We start from the raw sequence: 17,353 nt of genomic DNA, 5'->3' as shown, positions 1-17,353 counted from the left end.
GAGTGGGAGAGGGAGAAGCAGGCTTCCTGCCAAGCAGGGAGTCCAATGTGGGGCTCGATCCCAGGACCCTGGGATAATGACCTGAGCCAAAGGCAGACACTTAACCAACTGAACCACCCAGTGCGCCTAAAAAATCAGTCTTAAAAAAAAAAAAAGAAAAGCAAACAAACAAACCCGAATAGGACTTAGGGTTAGACATGGCTCTTGGAACACAGTAGGGAATCAAAGACAACTCCAAACCGTTGACCTGGCTTGACCACCTGAGTAAATTAAAGGGAGGGATGGCTCATCAAGCTGGGGACAACAGTGCAAGACTTTGGGGGAACACCTCCTCCAAGCAGACAAGCCCAAAGTGGGAACAGCTCTCAGAAGAAAGGTACAAATTTGGAAGTCATTAGCCATTAGTGCCACCTGAAAGAAGAGGTCAGGGGACAGACACTCTATTCTGGATACCAAGATACTTCATAAAGATGTCAGTTTTCCATAAAGCAATCTATATAGGGGCACCTGGGTGGCTCAGTGGGTTGAGCCGCTGCCTTCGGCTCGGGTCATGGTCTCAGGGTCCTGGGATCGAGTCCCGCATCGGGCTCTCTGCTTGGCAGGGGGCCTGCTTCCCTTCCTCTCTCTCTGCCTGCCTCTCTGCCTACTTGTGATCTCTCTGTGTCAAATAAATAAATAAAATTTTTTAAAAAGGCAATCTATATAAATATCACAATTTATAATCTAACTGATTGGGGGTGGCTAGAAAAGTTGATTTAAGGTCCATATGGAAAGTTAAACAAAGAATAGCCAGGGTGTGCCTGGGTGGCTCAGTGGGTTAAAGCCTCTGCCTTTGGCTCAGGTCATGATCCCAAAGTCCTGGGATCAAGCCCCACATCAGGCTCTCTGCTCAGCAGGGAGCCTGCTTCCTCCTCTCTCTCTCTCTCTCTCTCTGCCTCTCTCTGCCTACTTGTGATCTCTGTCTGTCAAATAAATAAAATCTTTAAAAAAAAAAAAAAAAAGAATAGCCAGGAAACTTCTGAAAACAAAGGGAAATCAATTGAGACTAACCCTACCAGATACTAAAGCACAACAAATCCATCATAATAATTAGATGTAATAATTAAAGAAGGGTACTGACACATGTAGATCATTGGAAGTTAGAAAAATCTAGGAGTAGGGGGCACCTGGGTGGCTCAGGCACTTAAGCACCCAATTCTTGATCTCAGCTCATGTCTTGATCTCAGGGTTGTGAGTTCAAGCCCCACGTTGGGCTCCACACTGGGAGTGGAGCCGTCTTTAAAAGAAAAAGGAAAAAGAAAAATCTAGGGGTGCCTGAGTGGCTCAAGGGTTAAAGCCTCCGCCTTCAGCTCAGGTCATGATCCCAGGGTCCTGGGATCGAGCCCTGCATCAGGCCTGCTTCCTCCTCTCTCTCTGCCTGCCTCTCTGCCTACTTGTAATCTCTGTCTGTCAAATAAATAAGTAAAATCTTTTTTAAAAAAAAAGAAAGAAAAATCTAGAATTAGATCTAAATTCACATGGGAATTTAGTTTTTTAAAAAAGTAGCATTTCAAGTCTGTTGAGAAAAGATGAGTTTAAATGAAAGGCAATAGGAAAATGGGAAGGAATTTTGCATATGATAAATTCCAGATGAACTCAAGATGAATTCTAGATAAATTCCAGATGAACTCAAGATCTGGATGTAAAAAAACGAAAATAAAAATGTAGCCAAGGGATGCTTTGGTGGCTCAGTGGGTTAAAGCCTCTGCCTTCAGCTCAGGTCATGATCTCAGGGTCCTGGGATGGAGCCCCTCATGCGGCTTTCTGCTCAGCAGGGAGCCTGCATCCTCTTCTCTCTCTCTCTCTCTCTGCCTGCCTCTCCCCCAACTTGAAATCTCTGTCAAATAAATAAATAAAATATTTTTTATATGTAGCCAAGAGCTAAGGAAAAAGATTCTTTAGTCATCTCAGTGTGAAAAAGTTCTTTTTAACTATGATATGAAATCCAGAAGCCACAAAAAAAAAAAACACACCTTATTTTACTACATTAAAAAACCTGCCCAGCAAAGTCAGCAAGAAACTTACAACTGACTTCTTGAAGAGCTGTTTTTCCTGCAAACCCTTGTACGTCAATCAGAAACAAAAAAAATGGGAGAAATGGACAAAGAATAGGGTTGTTCACAGAGAAGACAAACAGCTCTTAATTGTATGAACTTTAACTCACTAAGGAGAAATGCAAATTAGAACTTCACCAAGAGACCATTTTTCACTTAACAGTTTGGCAAAGATAAAAAAAATCTGGTATGTCAGGGCGCCTGGGTGGATCAGTCGGTGAAGCAGTTGCCTTTGGCTCAGGTCATAATGTCAGGGTCCTGGGATCGAGCCCCACATCAGGCAGAGAGCCTGTTTCTCCCTCTCTCTCTGCCTGCTGCTCTGCCTCCTTGTACTCTATCTCCGTGTCAAATAAATACCCCCCCCCCAAAAAAAAATCTGGTATGTCACTGATGGGTGAATGTTCTGGAAAACAGCCTTTTTATGTACTGCTAGAGGTGGCGATCGGTATGTGCACGGCCTCTATAAAGGGACATTTGGCAAAAATTGTAAAAATGACTATTTTGACATGGCCTTGGGGCAATTCTTAAAGGAATTCCTACTACAGGTATCTTTTCATATTTGAATAATGATGTCCTTACAAAGTCTTGGTGACTCTCTGTAGGACGACTTGGAATAGCAGAATTCTGGAAGCAACTTAAATGTCAATGGATAAGGAACAAACTACATTTTGGTATGGCTATGAAGAGGAATACTACACAGCCATCAAAAGGAATGTATGGATAAGGAACCATCTTCAAACCTGGGGTACCCACAACCCCCTCCTCAGGTTTGATCATTTGGTATTAGACTCACAGAACTCAGGAAAGTACTTTACTTAGGAGTTTTATTTTAAAAGACACAACTCTGAAGCAGCCAAATAAAAGATGTGCCTAGGACAAGGAATGGCAGGGAAGGACACAGAACTTCTGTGCCCTCTCTCGGCAGCCCACCAACCCAGCACCTCTGTGTCCACCCATCCAGAACTGCTCCGATTTCCTGACCCCCTCTCCTCCCTGCAGGAGGTGGGGAAGCTGAAAATTCCTGCTCCTGATTGGTTTTTCTGGGGTAAGGAGGGGTCCCACATGGAGTCACTTCATTAGCATGAACTCAGGTGTGGTTCAAAGGGGCTCATGGTGAGAACCAAATTCACTCCTGTGACTCAAAACATTGTAAGGATTTTAGTAACTCCGGGCCAGGAACCAGGGACGGGGGACAAGGACCAAATCCATACATTTTTTTTTTTTTTATCATACTACATTTGGTTAGGTCTGCTTATACTCTTTCTCTGGAAGGGGAACCAGGGATACGAGGTAACTCTTAGTTCAAAATTTAAAGTCTAGGGCGTCTGGGTGGCTCAGTGGGTTAAGCCTCTGCCTTCAGCTCAGGTCATGATCTCAGCGTCCTGGGATCGAGTCCTGTATCGGGCTCTCTGCTCATCGGAGAGCCCGCTTCCCCCCCTCTCTCTGCCTGCCTCTCTGACTACTTGTGATTTCTCTGTGTGTGTGTCAAATAAATAAATAAAATCCTTAAAAAAATGTAAAATGTACACGTGAATATATTACCTCTCTGAAAAACAAATGAAAAGGACTTTGTAGCCCATGTCTTAGCTTTTAATGCCTGCAATCCCCCAGCTTTCTCATTTCCATGCTTCCTGGGAGCCACTCGGTGTGCAGGGAAATGGTGTGCAGATCCCCTTGTCTGACGCTGGTGGATTTCACCAGCTTCAGACCAGCAGCTCCCCCAAACACACCCTCCCCTCCAGACTTTCCCTAGGCAGCCATTCACTCTACTGGTGACACCCATGGCTTGCCTCTGAGCTCCGTTCTTGAGACACTTCTAAACACTTCTAGGATTACTGTGCTCAAACCTCACAACAGGGACACCTGGATGGCCCAGTCGCTTAAACATCTGCCTTCAGCTCAGGTCATGATCCCAGGGTCCTGGGATCAAACTCCACATGGGACTCCTCGCTCGCTCGGTGGGAAGCCTGCTTCTTCCTCTACCCTCTGCCTACCACTCGGCTGACTTGTGCTCTCTCTCTCTCTGACAGATAAAATCTTTAAAAAAAGAATACCTCTTGTCATTCAACCTCACAGACAACATGCACAGGTGATATTATAGAAGGGAAAGTGAGGTTGGGTGACTGGTCGTCATCGGAAAGGGGAATTGTTATCAGAGCCTCTACTCGTGAGTCTCCATCACTGGAGCTTAAAGTTGGCAGACCCCCTTCTCTTCCCATTCCCTCCCCAGCCCTGCCCTGGGTCAAGGAGCCAGGCCAGGGCCTAAGCACAGTCGGTGTCCTATGGACACGAGTTTATTAGAGGGGCCAGGGTCAGAGTGGGTACATCTGGGAGGAGGTGACAGGGGGCCTGGGCAGCTCAGCCAGCCTGACGTCAATAGGACAGAAGGCTGGGGTGGGGGGCCCACAGCTAGTGGACCTTGGGTCAGCGGGCGAGCAGGTGGGCTACTCTTCACCCAGAGAGTGTCAGCACCCAGGGCACGGTGGAGGCTTCGGGAGGACTGCGGAGAAAGGACGAAGAGGCTCATCAGAGAAGAAACTTACCGCATGCACACAGCTAGGAGGTGGCAGGGCTGGGCCAGGGGCCCAAGCCTGCTGGACCCCAGGTCCTGGGTCCCTTCTTCCCATTTTATCAGGCCCCACACCTGCCTCCTAGGCTCCCAAGGCCAGCCCCAGCTGCTGTCCCCAACTCACTGTGGAGAGTGTAGGTGCCCGGCTCCAGCTGCAGTTGGGGGGGCGGGATGATGAGGAAGCCGCCCGCCAAGGGGTCTTCAGCCACTGAGAGGCAAGCTTCGAGGGGAGCGCAATGCCACTCAGGGTTTGGGGAAGGGCACTTGGATAAGACAGGCACCGGGTGGGGCTGGTGGCAGCACTGGCTGTGGGAAGGGGGCTGGCCGTGGAGGGAACAGGGAGGTGGCGAGGGGCTGGGGGGCCCAGGAAGGAGGACCTGGGCCTTTGGACCCCTCTGAGCCCCACCGTGCTGGGGGTGCCGCTCTCGAGTCCAGGCCCAGTGGGACGGCTCCTTGGCCATGACCTGGCGTGAGTAGAGTCCGTAGTAAATAGGGGGTGGGAGGTCCAGCCTTGTGCCCCCCACCCCAGAATGATGGTGGGGCCTCACCTCCTCACAGCACTCGCGGCTCACCATGGCCCGGAAGCCCATCCGGGCCCACAGCTTATCCCTCTGATGCAGGAAATCCGCCACCCGGAGATGCCAGTCTTTTCCCAGGGCCCACAGAAAAATCACGCATTTGGGGTCCTCCACATCCTCCTCCATGTCATTAGCGAGAAACCTGGCAGGCAGCGAGCAGAGGCCATAAGCCTGTGGGTCCCCCCCCCCCCCGCCTCCGCATCCCACAACCCCCATCTAGCGTCTCCACCGCCCGCCCTGGCCACTCACAGAGCCAGGAACAGGTTGCTGTGGGTGTACTCGTGGAGCTTCAGGTTGGCGCGCCGGAAGTAGACCAGCACCATGGCCAGAAGATACTGCAGACCCAGAAAGGGGGAGAGGTTACAGGGAGGAACAGGGGAGGGGGGGCTCTACTCCCACGGTGTCACCTCACCTTATCTGAAATCTGGAAACAGGGATCTTTGGAAAGGAATTCCTGGAGGAAGCTGTGCTCTGCAGTAGAGAAGAGAGATGGCGGACTGGGGTTACCATCGGCCCCCATAAGACAAGAGCGGCTTCAGGGTTCCAAAGCCCAAGCCTCGGCTGAACCCACATCCTGCCAGGACCCCTCCCTTCCCCTTGCCACACTGGGGTCACCTGCAAAGGGAAGGGACAGAGATTTCAGAGGCAAGCGTGGGCAAGGGAGATCCTACCTCTCATCCTAATGTCAGTGCCAGGCCCCACAGCCCCTTCCATGCCGGCCCCCAAGTGAACTCACCCAGCAGGTTGAGAAAGGCCTGGAGCTCCTGGTGCGGGCGCTGATGGACAGACCCACTCCCCCTACCTGGATGGCTCCAGCCCCCCAGCTTCACCTGGGTGACAACCTCGGGCAAAGTGGCCAAGTCTTGAGTGTCGCTCATCTCAAAGCGGGTGGGAGCAGGTGCGGCGGGGCAGGATGGCCTGCAGAGAAAGCAGCCTCCGGATTTAGCACCTACCCTCCTCGCCCCCCACAAATCCAGGGGTTTGGTGAGGCTGGCCTGACAGAGGACCTCCAGGAGGTGGGGAGATGGGCGTGGAGACTTGGAATGGGGGGCGGGGCGGTGCCAGGAGCAGACAGAAACTGGCCTCTGTGTGGGGTGAGGAGGCCCGAAAAGCAGCAGAGTCCCTGGAGCCCGCAGCAGCAGCAGCACCCCCCACCCCACTCCATCCCGGCACCCCAGGCCGGGCCAGGGAGGAAGCCGAGCAGCAACAGGGCCCCGTGGAGGGCTTCCTAAGTGCCTGGAGCTGTGCTAAATTCTTTAAGAGCATTATCTCTCTTCCTCCGGGTAGGTGGGTCTAGGTCAATACCCATCGCGCAAACATGGAAGTGAAGAGCGGAAGTCTCATGGCCACTTAAATACGCGGCCTGCCTGACCCTCAAAGCCCAGGAGTTTAATTGCTCCTCTGGCCCCCCAACTCTCCCTTCACCAAAGCAGCATACTTGGAAGGACCACCAACCCACTTCTTCACGGAGAGGAAAGTGAGGCCCAGAGTGGGGAATGTGATTAGACCAATAATTGCATTTAGAGTCATGTGAAGTGGGGTCACCTCAAAATTTTCAGGCTACGGGAAGAGGCACCAACTCCGGGGCTCAGAAGTTGCCGCGCACCACCCTGTGGCCAACCTGGGGACCTCCACCTAGGCTCCTACAAGCCAAGCCGCCCACCCTTCTCCAAACAGCCTTACCTGAGCTAGGGGATTACCTACAGCATGACTCCAGCCCCCCAGCCGGGATTTATATACTCCTGGCGCTGCTCCGCCCCCGAAGCCCTCCACCAATCAGACCCCTTCCTGGGGAGGGGGTGGGGCTTTGGGCCATCACCACCCACTTCTGCCTGGAGTGAACACGGTCTCCACGTTAGCCTCCCAGCTGCGGCCTCCCAAGGTAAGAGCTTCTCCAAGGGTTCATCACCTGCAAGAGGGGTAAAGGCAGGACGGCGGGACCCCAGGACCGGAGTGGCGACGCGGCCCCCTCCCCACCTCTTCATAAAGGTGGAGCCAAGGGGCGGGCCGGAAAAGGGGCCGGGGCACCATTCACTGATTGTGCCTTGGTGGGGCTGGGTTGCTGGCCGGGGCTGTGTTTGTTTCAGATCCAGGAACCTCAAAACCTAGGAGCCAGAGAGGAGAGTGTCTTGGCATGAGAATTCCCAGAGTCCACATCCCCCTTCCAAGATCCTTGAGCGGCAGGGGGAGCCTTGTCAGTGGCTCCGAGGTAGGACGAGAGGCCTTTGCCAAAGACCAACAAGCCCCTCCCACCCCACCCCACCCCACCCGAACCCAACCCCACCCCACCCCCAGTCTGGTGCACACCTTAAGCCTTTCCGCCTTCACTGAGTCATTTACTCTCTCTACAATCCCAGGCGACAGTCAGCACCTTTATTACTTTCTACATTTGACAAGTGACACTTTTTCCCCCATTTTTTTTTTATTGTGGTCAAATACACATCATGTACAATTTAGTATCTTAGCCGTTTTTGAGTAGATTTAAGTACATTCGTACTGTTTTGCAAACATGACCATCATCTATCTCCAGAATGCTTCATCTTGCAAAAGTGGGTGTCTACACCTATCAAACAATCACCCCCTCTTCCCCTCCCCCAGTGCAGGGTAACCACCATGCTGCTTTCTGTGTCTATGAATTCAGCTACTCTAGGGGCCTCCTACAAGGAGAATCAGGCAGGAGTTGTCTTTTTGTGACCGGCTTATTTCGCTTAGCATGTCTTCAGGGTTCATCCGCACCCTGGCATATGTCAGAATTTCCTTCCTTTTTAAGGCTGAGTAATATTCCGCTCCGCGGATAGACCGCAGTTTGCTTTTCCGTTCATTCACCGATGGGCAGGCACATAGGCTGTTTCCCCCATCCTGGCTCTGGTGAATAAGGCAGCCATGAGCGTAAGTGTACGAATATCTCGAGACCTGGCTGTTCATTCTTTGAGGTGCACACTGAGAAGGGTCAGGTGGTAATTCTATATTTAATTCTTTGAGGAAGCATCAAGCTGTTTTCCACAGCTAGGGCACCATTTTGCAGTCGCGCAAACGGAGGCCGAGGGTTCTAACTTCGCATTGTGGCCAACATTGCTATTTTCTGTTTTGTTGATGGTAGCCACCCTAATGAGTGAGAGGTGCTAACGGATGACTTTTTTTTTTTTTTTTTTTAAGATTTCATTTATTTGTCAGAGAGAGCGAGCGAGAGCAAGCACAGGCAGACAGAGAGGCAGGCAGAGTCAGACGGAGAAGCAGGCTCCCTGCGGAGCAAGGAGCCCGATATGGGACTCGATCCCAGGACGCTGGGATCATGACCTGAGCCAAAGGCAGCTGCTTAACCAACTGAGCCACCCAGGCGTCCCAACGGATGACTTTTAAAATACGTATTTACGGTCACCTGGGTGGCTCAGTCGGTTGAGCATGTGCCTTCTGCTCAGGTCATGATCTCGGGGTCCTGGGACTGAGTCCCCACATCTGGCTCCCTGCTCCGTGGGGAGCCTGCTTCTCCCTCTGACTCTCCCTCTCCAATCTCTCTTGCTCTCATTCTCTCTCAAATAAATTAATCTTTAAATAAAATAAAATATGTATTCAATAAAAATGGAGGCCAGAAAGAAGTTGAATCATTCATGCTCCAAATCCCACCAGAGGTGACAACAGAAGTGGGCTCAAGTCACATGACCAACACGTCTGCCACTGCGAGGTTGTTTTTGTGGTTCTCACTGACATTTTTCAGATGCGAAACTGAGGCTCATTGGGGCCTCAACCTGCCAACGTTTGAGTGAAGGAGGGAAGGAATGTGGCAGGGCCCGGTGTGGAGGTCAGGCCTGCGGACCTCAGTTGCCACAGTGCCACGGTTCACTGTTGGACACTCAGCAGCCGTCTCGGCTTTGCTCCCAGTCTCGGGCTTTGACCCTGGCTGCCAAGTGTGACTTTTCATTCCTAGGGACTCTCCCTCCTGTTCTGCGTTCCTTCGTCTCTGTCAGTTTCTGAATCCATTAATCTCTTGATCTTTATGTCTCTCAATCTCTCTGCATTTCTGGGTATCTGGGTATATTGGGGTCTCTTGGTGTCTCCGTGTCTTGGGGTTTCTTGTGGTGTCTCTGGATCTCTGGGTCTCTCTCAGTGTCTGGGTCTCTATATGCATCTCTGGATCTCTTGGTCACTCTGGATCTCTGGACATCTCTCAGTTTCTGCATGCCTTAGAATCTTTGGGTTTCTGAGTCTCTGTGAGTATCTCTGAATCTCTCCTTTCTTTGTGTCTCTGGTCTGAGTCCTCTCCTTGGGGCCACCTCCCACACTCCCTGAGGTTGCTGAGCCTCTCTCTGACTACAGGGTCCCATCAGGCCGCCCTGCTTGTGTGTGTGTGGGAGGGGTGCCATGTCTGTGTTTCCCCTTGTGTATTTGATGTTGGCCTCCCCAGAAAGGAAACTGTGACCCCCACGGTCTCCATACCAAGTCCCCTAAACATGTCACTAAAGAGCCTATAACTGAATCAGTTCCCATGTTCGTCACGACCACCCACGATGTTGATATGGTTAGTGACCTCGTTTTACAAATCAGAAGGATGACAACTAAACCCCAGAGTTTGGATGGTCCCTGGGAGGTTATGCAACTCAGCTAGTGAGGGGAGGGCCACATTTCAACCTGGCGGTCTGGCCTAAGCCACGGAGCCTGGCTGTCTGGTCTAGCGCTGTTTCCAGACGAGCCTGACACAGAGAAGGTGTTCAGAACAAACGAGCGAATGAATGAATAACGAATCCCCCAGACCAGCTGTGTTTTCAGCCCCCCACCCTCAGCAGGTGGGTACAAAGAAGCCTCAGGTGGGTTTCCGGCCCAATCCCTTCAGTGCCAGCCTTGGGTTCCACGCTCCACACTGGAGAGAACGTTTTCGTTTTTCATTTTGAAAGAATTCTCGACTCACATAGATATTGCCTGAAAAGTATGGAGGGATGCTTGGATGGCTCAGTCGGTTAAGCGTCCAACTCTTGATTTCGGCTCGGGTGGTAATCTCAGGGTCATAAGATCGAGCCCCACACAGGGCTCTGCACTGAACGTGATGCCTGCTTACGATTCTCTCTTCCTCTCTCTCTGCCCCTCCCCCACTCCCATGCCTCTTAAAAAAAAAGGAAAAGTATGGAAAAGTTTGTGGCCTCTTTGCCCAGCTTCCCCCAATGCTAACATCTTACAAACCAGAAAACACTGAGAACCAGGAAATTGACATTGGTATAACAAAACTGCACCTCATCCAGATTTCATCAGTTTTGACAAGCACTCATTTATTTATTTGCATGGTGTCTGGTTCTATAAATGTTATCACACGCTTGGACTGGTGTATCTGCAACCCCAAGCAGGATACAAACAATTCCATCACCCAGAGGAGCTCCCTTACCAGTCCTTCAGAGGCACACCCTCCGCCCCACCCGCCTCCAGCAACCATTCCTGTGTCACCACCGTAAGAACATTACACAATTAGAATCATACTGGATGTGACCTTGGAGGCTGGCTTTTTCACTCTGCGTTTCATCTGCCCAGGTTGCTGCATGTATCAAAGGTTCGTTCCTTTTTATGACCATGTTTTGTTTTTTAAAAGATTTTATGGGGGCACCTGGGTGGCTCAGTGGGTTAAAGCCTCTGCCTTCGGCTCAGGTCATGATCCCAGGGTCCTGGGATCGAGCCCCGTATCGGGCTCTCTGCTCCGCAGGGAGCCTGCTTCCTCCTCTCTCTGTGCCTGCTTCTCTGCCTACTTGTGACCTCTGTATGTCAAATAAATAAATAAAATCTTAAAAAAAAAGATTTTATGTATTTGTTTGTTTGTCAGAGAGAGAGAGAGAACACAAACAGGAAAGCTGCAGGCAGAGGTAGAAGAAGAAGCAGGCTCCCTGCCGACAAGGAGCCTGATTCAGGACTTGATCTTAGGACCCTGGAATCACTTCTTGAGCCGAAGGCAGGCGCTTAACTGACTGAGCCACTCAGGCATCCCATGACCATGAATTTTTATTACCAACTAGTATTCCACAGTTCGGAATGGGTTGTCACCAGTATGGGCTATTACAGTTAAAGCTGCTATGAATGTTTGTATACGGTCTTTACATGGCCATACGTTTTTATTTCTCTAAGATAAACACCTAGGGGGAGTCATATTGTAAATGTATGTTTAACTTTATAAGGGACTGTGAAACTTTTTCAGAGACAATTTTCATATTGTCAGTATTCTTTATTTTAGTCCTATGGTTTGTTTTTCTTTCTTTTCACTCCCTCCTAGGCATTTCTACCTGTAAAGGAATATGTAACTTCTCTTTTTTAATTATTATTTTTGTTTTATGTGTTATTTTATTATTTTATTTTATTATCTTTTATTATTCTGACATCCTCTACATATAAACTTTCAATAACTGGATTTCTAAGCAACAAATTCTAATTAAATAATTTTGGGGGCGCCGGGGTGGCTCAGTGGGTTAAGCCTCTGCTTTCAGCTCAGGTCATGATCTCAGGGTCCTGGGATCGAGCCCACATCGGGCTCTCTGCTCAGCGGGGAGCCTGCTTCCTCCTCTCTCTGCCTACTTGTAATCTCTCTTTCTCCGTCAAATAAATAAATAAAATCTTTAAAGAAAAAATCTTAAAAAAAATAATAATCTTTACTGGAATTCTTTGTATAATGTGTCACGCATTTCTGTGTCTAACCATACTTACTTATGTGGTTTCCTTAGTCGTGTGGGTTTCATTTGCATTTCCCTAACGGCTGATGATACTGAACATCTTGTGCTTATTTTCAATTGTGGAGTGTATCGTAGCCCTCTTCCCCACCAAGAGATGTTAGCCCTCCCTCCTCCATTTCCTGTGAATGTGATGTGCTTTGGAAACAGGGTCTCTGCAGATGTAATCAGGTAAAGATGAGATCAGACTTGATAAGGGTAAATCCTAGTCTAGTATGACTGGTGTCCTTAGAAGGGAAGAGCCACGGAGACAGACACAGAGAGGAGAACACCAGGTGAAGACAGATGCATGAGGAGGAGGGGAAAGGGGGCCCTGGATGGCTCAGTTGGTGGAACATCTGACTCCTGGTTTTGGTTCAGGTCATGATCTCATCAAGGTCATGATCTCATCAAGGTCACAGAGATTGAGCCCTGCGAGGGCTCCAGGCTCAGTGGGGAGTCTGATGGAGATTCTCTCTCTCCCTCTGCCCCTTGTCCTTGTCCGGCGCTCACGCCCTCTCTCTCTCTCTCTCTCTCTGTCTCAGATAAAATCCCCAGACCGAAGACAGCCATGTAACAGCAGAGGCAGACGCTGGAACGTTGTGACTGCCATCCAGGGAACACCACAGTGTGCTTGCACCCACCAGAGAGACAGCATGGAGCCACTAACACCTTGATTTTGGGCTTCTGGCCTCCAACGCGGAGATAGTAGCTTTTTCCCAAAGCCCTCCCGCTCATGGTGCTTTGCTATGTGGCAGCCCTGGGACATGCGTACATTTTGCAACATAATAACAACAAAATTAGGGGTTGTTCCACAGTACATTTTTTATTGCCCTGCGTCAACCACATAGAAAAGTACACAGACCAGAGAACTGCATCTTCTCTGGTCAAGTGTTTCTTGGGATCTGTTGCCTGTTTGTTAATTGGATGTCTGTTTTCTTATCGTCAAGTCTCGAGCATTCTTTACATATTCTCAGTGCAAGCTTTTGTCAGATAAGTGATTTGTAAATATTTTCTCCCGAACTAGAGCTTGTCATTTTGCCTCTTACTGTTGTCTTTCAGGGAGCACAGCTGTCATTTTTGATGATGTTCCGTGATCGACTGTTGTTAATAAACTGTGGGATTTCAAAGGTAGGGGTTCTCCCATTCGAGGGCCTCAAGGAGCCCAAGAGAGAGACAAAAATAAGAGAGGAGAGGATGCCTGGGTGGCTCAGTGGGTTAAGCTGCTGCCTTCGGCTCAGGTTGTGATCTCAGGGTCCTGGGATCGAGTCCCGCATCGGGCTCTCTGCTCAGCAGGGAGACTGCTTCCCTTCCTCTCTCTCTCTGCCTGCCTCTCTGCCTACTTGTGATCTCTCTCTCTCTGTCAAATAAATAAATAAATAAATCTTTTTAAAAAAAACTCCCATAATTTAAAAAAAAAAAAAAATATATATATATATATAAGAGAGGAGAGAGGGAGCCAAGGGTAGATCACTCTAGAAGAAAAAACCAGAGTCTCGGGGCTGGGGATGCCCAGTCTGGGTGTGTAGGAGGCCCAGGGGGCGGGAGGGGGGGCAGGAGCTGGGGTGAGGGGACTGGAGGATGGAGGAGCTGGAGATGAGCCCTGAGTGGGCATGTTCGGGGGGGTCACCATGGAACACAATCGTGGAGGCAGAGGGCAGCCAAACTTCCAGGCCTGGTTCTGGAGGCCCTTCTTGGCCCATGCTCCTGGATTTGCTACCTGAATTGTCTTGTCTATTCCACTGGCTGTAGATCTTTCCAGAGGCCGCAGAGGCTCTTCCCAGCCCTGACACTCCCTCATGTCCACACTTATACCTCTCGCTGCCTCTCAGCCCTCTCTGCTGGTTTTCTCCAGGCACCTCACAATCTGCCCCCAGGAACCATTCCTTCCTCCTTTCCCCCACCACTTACCAGCAGTTGTTCAAAAGCAACATAGTAACAACAAAATTGGGGCCCTTCCTCAGTACATTTTTTTATTGCCCTGCCTCAACCACATAGAAAAGTACACAGAACAGAAATGAGTTCCGTGATGAATTTTCAGAACCCACCTGTGTAGCCGGGGGCCCCAGTCTCTATCCACCGCCCCCATCCCCCATGCTCCCCAAAGGCCAGTCAGTGTTCTGGACTCTAATCTCATCAGTTAGTTTTGCCTGTTTTTAACTTTACGTAAATAGAAGTACACAGTAGGTTTGCTCTGGGGTGAGATTTCGTCATGCTGCTGCTTCCTTCCCCTTGCTGGTGAGAATTTGGATTTTTTTTTTTTTTTTTTTTTGACAGATAGAGATCACAAGCAGGCAGAGAGAGAGGAGGAAGCAGGCTCCACGCTGAGCACAGAGTCCGATGCGGGGCTCGATCCCAGAACGCTGGGATCGTGACTTGCACCAAAGGCAGAGGCTTTAACCCACTGAGGCACCCAGGCGCCACTTGGGTGAGAATTTAAAAGTATTTTTACTTTCTTTTTCATCCCTGACATCCAGTTCATCACTACATCTTATGGATTCTCTCTCAAAAATCGCTCCCTAGTTCATGCCCATCTCCCCCCAGCTGCCTCCCCGGCCATCAACTCCTGCCTGATGACCCCCGTGGTCTGCTGAGTATTCTCTGCCTTCTTGTGCTCTTGGCCCTCCCTAGAGCTGCGGTGATCTTTGAAAAATAGTCCTTTCAGGGAGGTCGGTTAAGCGTCTGCCTTAGCTCTGGTCATGTTCTCAGGGTCCTGGGATCGAGTCCCGCATCATGCTCCCTGCTCAGCGGGGAGTTGGTAAAAACTTAAAAATTAAAATAAAAATAGTTGGGGCGCCTGAGTGGCTCAGTGGGTTAAAGCCTCTGCCTTCAGCTCAGGTCATGATCCCAGGGTCCTGGGATTGAGCCCCACATCGGGCTCTCTGCTTAGCGGGGAGCCTGCTTCCTCCTCTCTCTCTCTGTCTGCCTCTCTGCCTACTTGTGATCTCTGTCTGTCAAATAAATAAATAAAATCTTCAAAAATAAATAAATAAAAATAAAAATAAAAATAGTCCTTTTAATAAAATACAACCTCCTTAACCATGGTACTTAGATATGATCACATCTTGTTTCCCTGTCACCTCCCAGTACATCAATGCCTTTAGATCAGGGACCTGGTCAGCTTTGTCTGTCCCCAAGCTTCCAGCCCTGACTCAGAGCCTACTGTGTAGCCCTCTGCTCACATTCCCCGGGATGAACTGATGGCTTACCAGGCCCTGCACCCTCTGGTCTTGCTCCTGACTGTGGCCCTGGCACTGCCCCTCCCCCACCTTCCAGTCAGACCAGCTTCTTTAGTTCTTCTCTGAACTCTGTCCCCCACTCCTTGCCCCAGGGCCTTTATGCATGCTAGTTCCTCCAAATAAGACAGGTGTCCTTTCTCTGGGACAATTCTACTCCCTTACCCCCTTTTATACTTACCGGGTGGCTTGCTTCAGTTGCTGGAATTTGAATAGAAATGGTTTATGCCGTATCTGAGCAGAAGCTGTCAGAGTCCCAAGATGGTTCTACCCTTCCTCTTTTCCAGCTGCACTGGACAGCCTCTCTAGCCTGGAGTCCGGAAGAAAGAAGCCATGGAACGGATCCCGAGCCAAGCTGTAAAGGGCATGGATTGTGAACAAGAGATAAACGTTTGTTTTTGAAAGCCACTGAGATTTGGGAATTGCTTATTGTCGTATCAGATCTCTATTTGCTGCTGTGACAAACTGCTAGCAATAGAACAAATTTACTATCTTTTATATGAATCTATTCTATTGCAGGTTCTGGAGGTTCCATGTGGACCTGGCCTGCATTCCTTGGTTCATGGCCTCACCCTCTGTCTTCACAGAGAGCAGCCCCATGTCTTCAAATCTCGAACTCGGACCCCACTTCCACTTTTAAGGACCCTGATGATGACATTGAGCTCACCTAGATAATCCACGATAATCTCTCCATCTCCAGATCCCAGACTTAATCGCCTCTCCAAAGTACCTTTCGCTCTGAGGTCAGATTCCCAGTTTCCAGGAACTGGGAGGCAGACATCTTTGAGAGGCCGCTATTCTACCCACTATATATATTACAGCATAATTTATGCACTGCTACCAAATTTCCTATTTATAAAATCGTATATTAGCACTGCGTGCTATCTATAAAAATACACATGAAACACAAGGATATGGGGGTACCTGGGTGGCTCAGTCGGTTGGGCGGCTGACTCTTGATTTCAGCTCAGGCTGTGATCTCAGGGTCATGAGATCGAGCCCCGTGTCAGGCTCCTTGCCAGGCATGGAGCCTGCTTGGGATTCTCTCTCTCTCCATCTGTCCTGCCCCACATTGCTCATGCTCTTTCAAAAGGAAAAAAAAAAAAAAAAGGATATAAAGAATTTGGAAGTACAAGGATAGAGAAAAAAATTAGGCAAATACTAAAAGAAAGTTGAAATAGCTACATTAGTATAGCTGTTAACAAATTCCAGGTTAAAAGCATTACCAGGCAGAAAGAGGGTGCTTCCGTAATGATTTCTAAAATATATAGCAATTTAGAATTTATTTATTCTTAAAAATAAAGTCCATGGGGCACCTGGGTGGCTCGGTCAGTTAAGTGTCTACCTTCAGCTCAGGTCATGATCTTGGAGTGCCAGGATCAAGTCCGGCAATGGGCTCCCCAATCAGCAAGGAGTCTGCTCCTCCCTCTGCTCCTCCTGCTGCTTGTCCTCTCTCTCTCTCTCTCTCTCTAATCAATAAATAAAATCTTTTAAAAAAAGTAAAGTCCGGGACGCCTGGGTGGCTCAGTGGGTTAGGCCGCTGCTTTCGGCTCAGGTCATGATCTCAGGGTACTGAGATCGAGTCCCACATCGGGCTCTCTGCTCGGTAGGGAGCCTGCTTCCTCCTCTCTCTCTCTGCCTACTTGTAATCTCTCTATGTCAAATAAATAAATAAAAAATAAAAAACCTTAAAAAAAAATAAAAAAAGTAAAGTCCATAAGCAATAAAAATATGTAACTATATTGGGGTGCCTGGGTGGCTCAGTGGGTTAAGCCTCTGCCTTCAGCTCAGGTCATGATCCCAGGGTCCTGGGATTGAGCCCCATATCAGGCTCTCTGCAGAGAGCCTGCTTCCCCCCACCATCTGCCTGCCTCTCTGCCTACTTGTGATCTCTCTCTCTCTGTCAAATAAATAAATAAAATCTTTAAAATAAAGAAAAGAAAAGGGCAGTAGAGCACATGTATAATAAGTAAGAAATGACCAGGGGAAAAACTGTGGACAAAGAAATGTTTCCATCTTAAGGTTCATTTCCAAATCTCAGAGTGAGGAGTGCAGTAAACTCTCTCCCCAATGAAACAACCATTTAACTGGGAAAAAATAATTTTGACAACTCAGCTATTCAGTGTCTGGAAGTTATCCTACAGGCATATCCAACAAACGTAGAAGAATTCATTAAGGAAAATCTCAGTAAGAACAGTGAGAG

The 17,353-nt window shown here is 49.2% G+C and overlaps 1 protein-coding gene and 1 long non-coding RNA gene across 2 annotated transcripts; one reads left to right on the top strand and one right to left on the bottom strand.

The window, feature by feature from the left end:
* Positions 1-4,404: 4,404 nt before the first annotated feature.
* On the bottom strand, positions 4,405-6,320 carry SPDYC (speedy/RINGO cell cycle regulator family member C). Its single transcript, XM_059159021.1, has 6 exons — positions 5,977-6,320; positions 5,653-5,711; positions 5,490-5,575; positions 5,211-5,382; positions 4,787-5,126; positions 4,405-4,593 (listed from the first exon to the last, which is right to left on the bottom strand). Exons 1-6 carry the CDS (start codon positions 6,116-6,118, stop codon positions 4,559-4,561), a joined length of 834 nt encoding a protein of 277 aa, XP_059015004.1. The 5' UTR covers positions 6,119-6,320; the 3' UTR covers positions 4,405-4,558.
* Positions 6,321-10,673: 4,353 nt separating this feature from the next.
* On the top strand, positions 10,674-15,606 carry LOC131815203 (uncharacterized). Its single transcript, XR_009347605.1, has 4 exons — positions 10,674-10,773; positions 12,460-13,045; positions 14,192-14,342; positions 15,438-15,606. It is a non-coding gene; the product is annotated as an uncharacterized LOC131815203 (long non-coding RNA).
* The last annotated feature ends 1,747 nt before the right edge of the window (positions 15,607-17,353 follow it).

This window comes from Mustela lutreola, chromosome 1 (assembly GCF_030435805.1).
Source record: "Mustela lutreola isolate mMusLut2 chromosome 1, mMusLut2.pri, whole genome shotgun sequence".
Taxonomy (NCBI): domain Eukaryota; kingdom Metazoa; phylum Chordata; class Mammalia; order Carnivora; family Mustelidae; genus Mustela; species Mustela lutreola.
This window is presented reverse-complemented; position numbering and strand designations above follow the sequence as displayed.

Bases quoted from the DNA above. Each gene is read 5' to 3' on its own strand.
- SPDYC (XM_059159021.1), bottom strand. From the start codon at position 6,118: ATGAGCGACACTCAAGACTTGGCCACTTTGCCCGAGGTTGTCACCCAG. The intron at 5,712-5,976 runs GTGAGTTCACTT...TCTCTACTGCAG, and splicing joins GGCCTTTCTCAACCTGCTGG to AGCACAGCTTCCTCCAGGAA. The intron at 5,576-5,652 runs GTGAGGTGACAC...CTGGGTCTGCAG, and splicing joins GTTTCCAGATTTCAGATAAG to TATCTTCTGGCCATGGTGCT.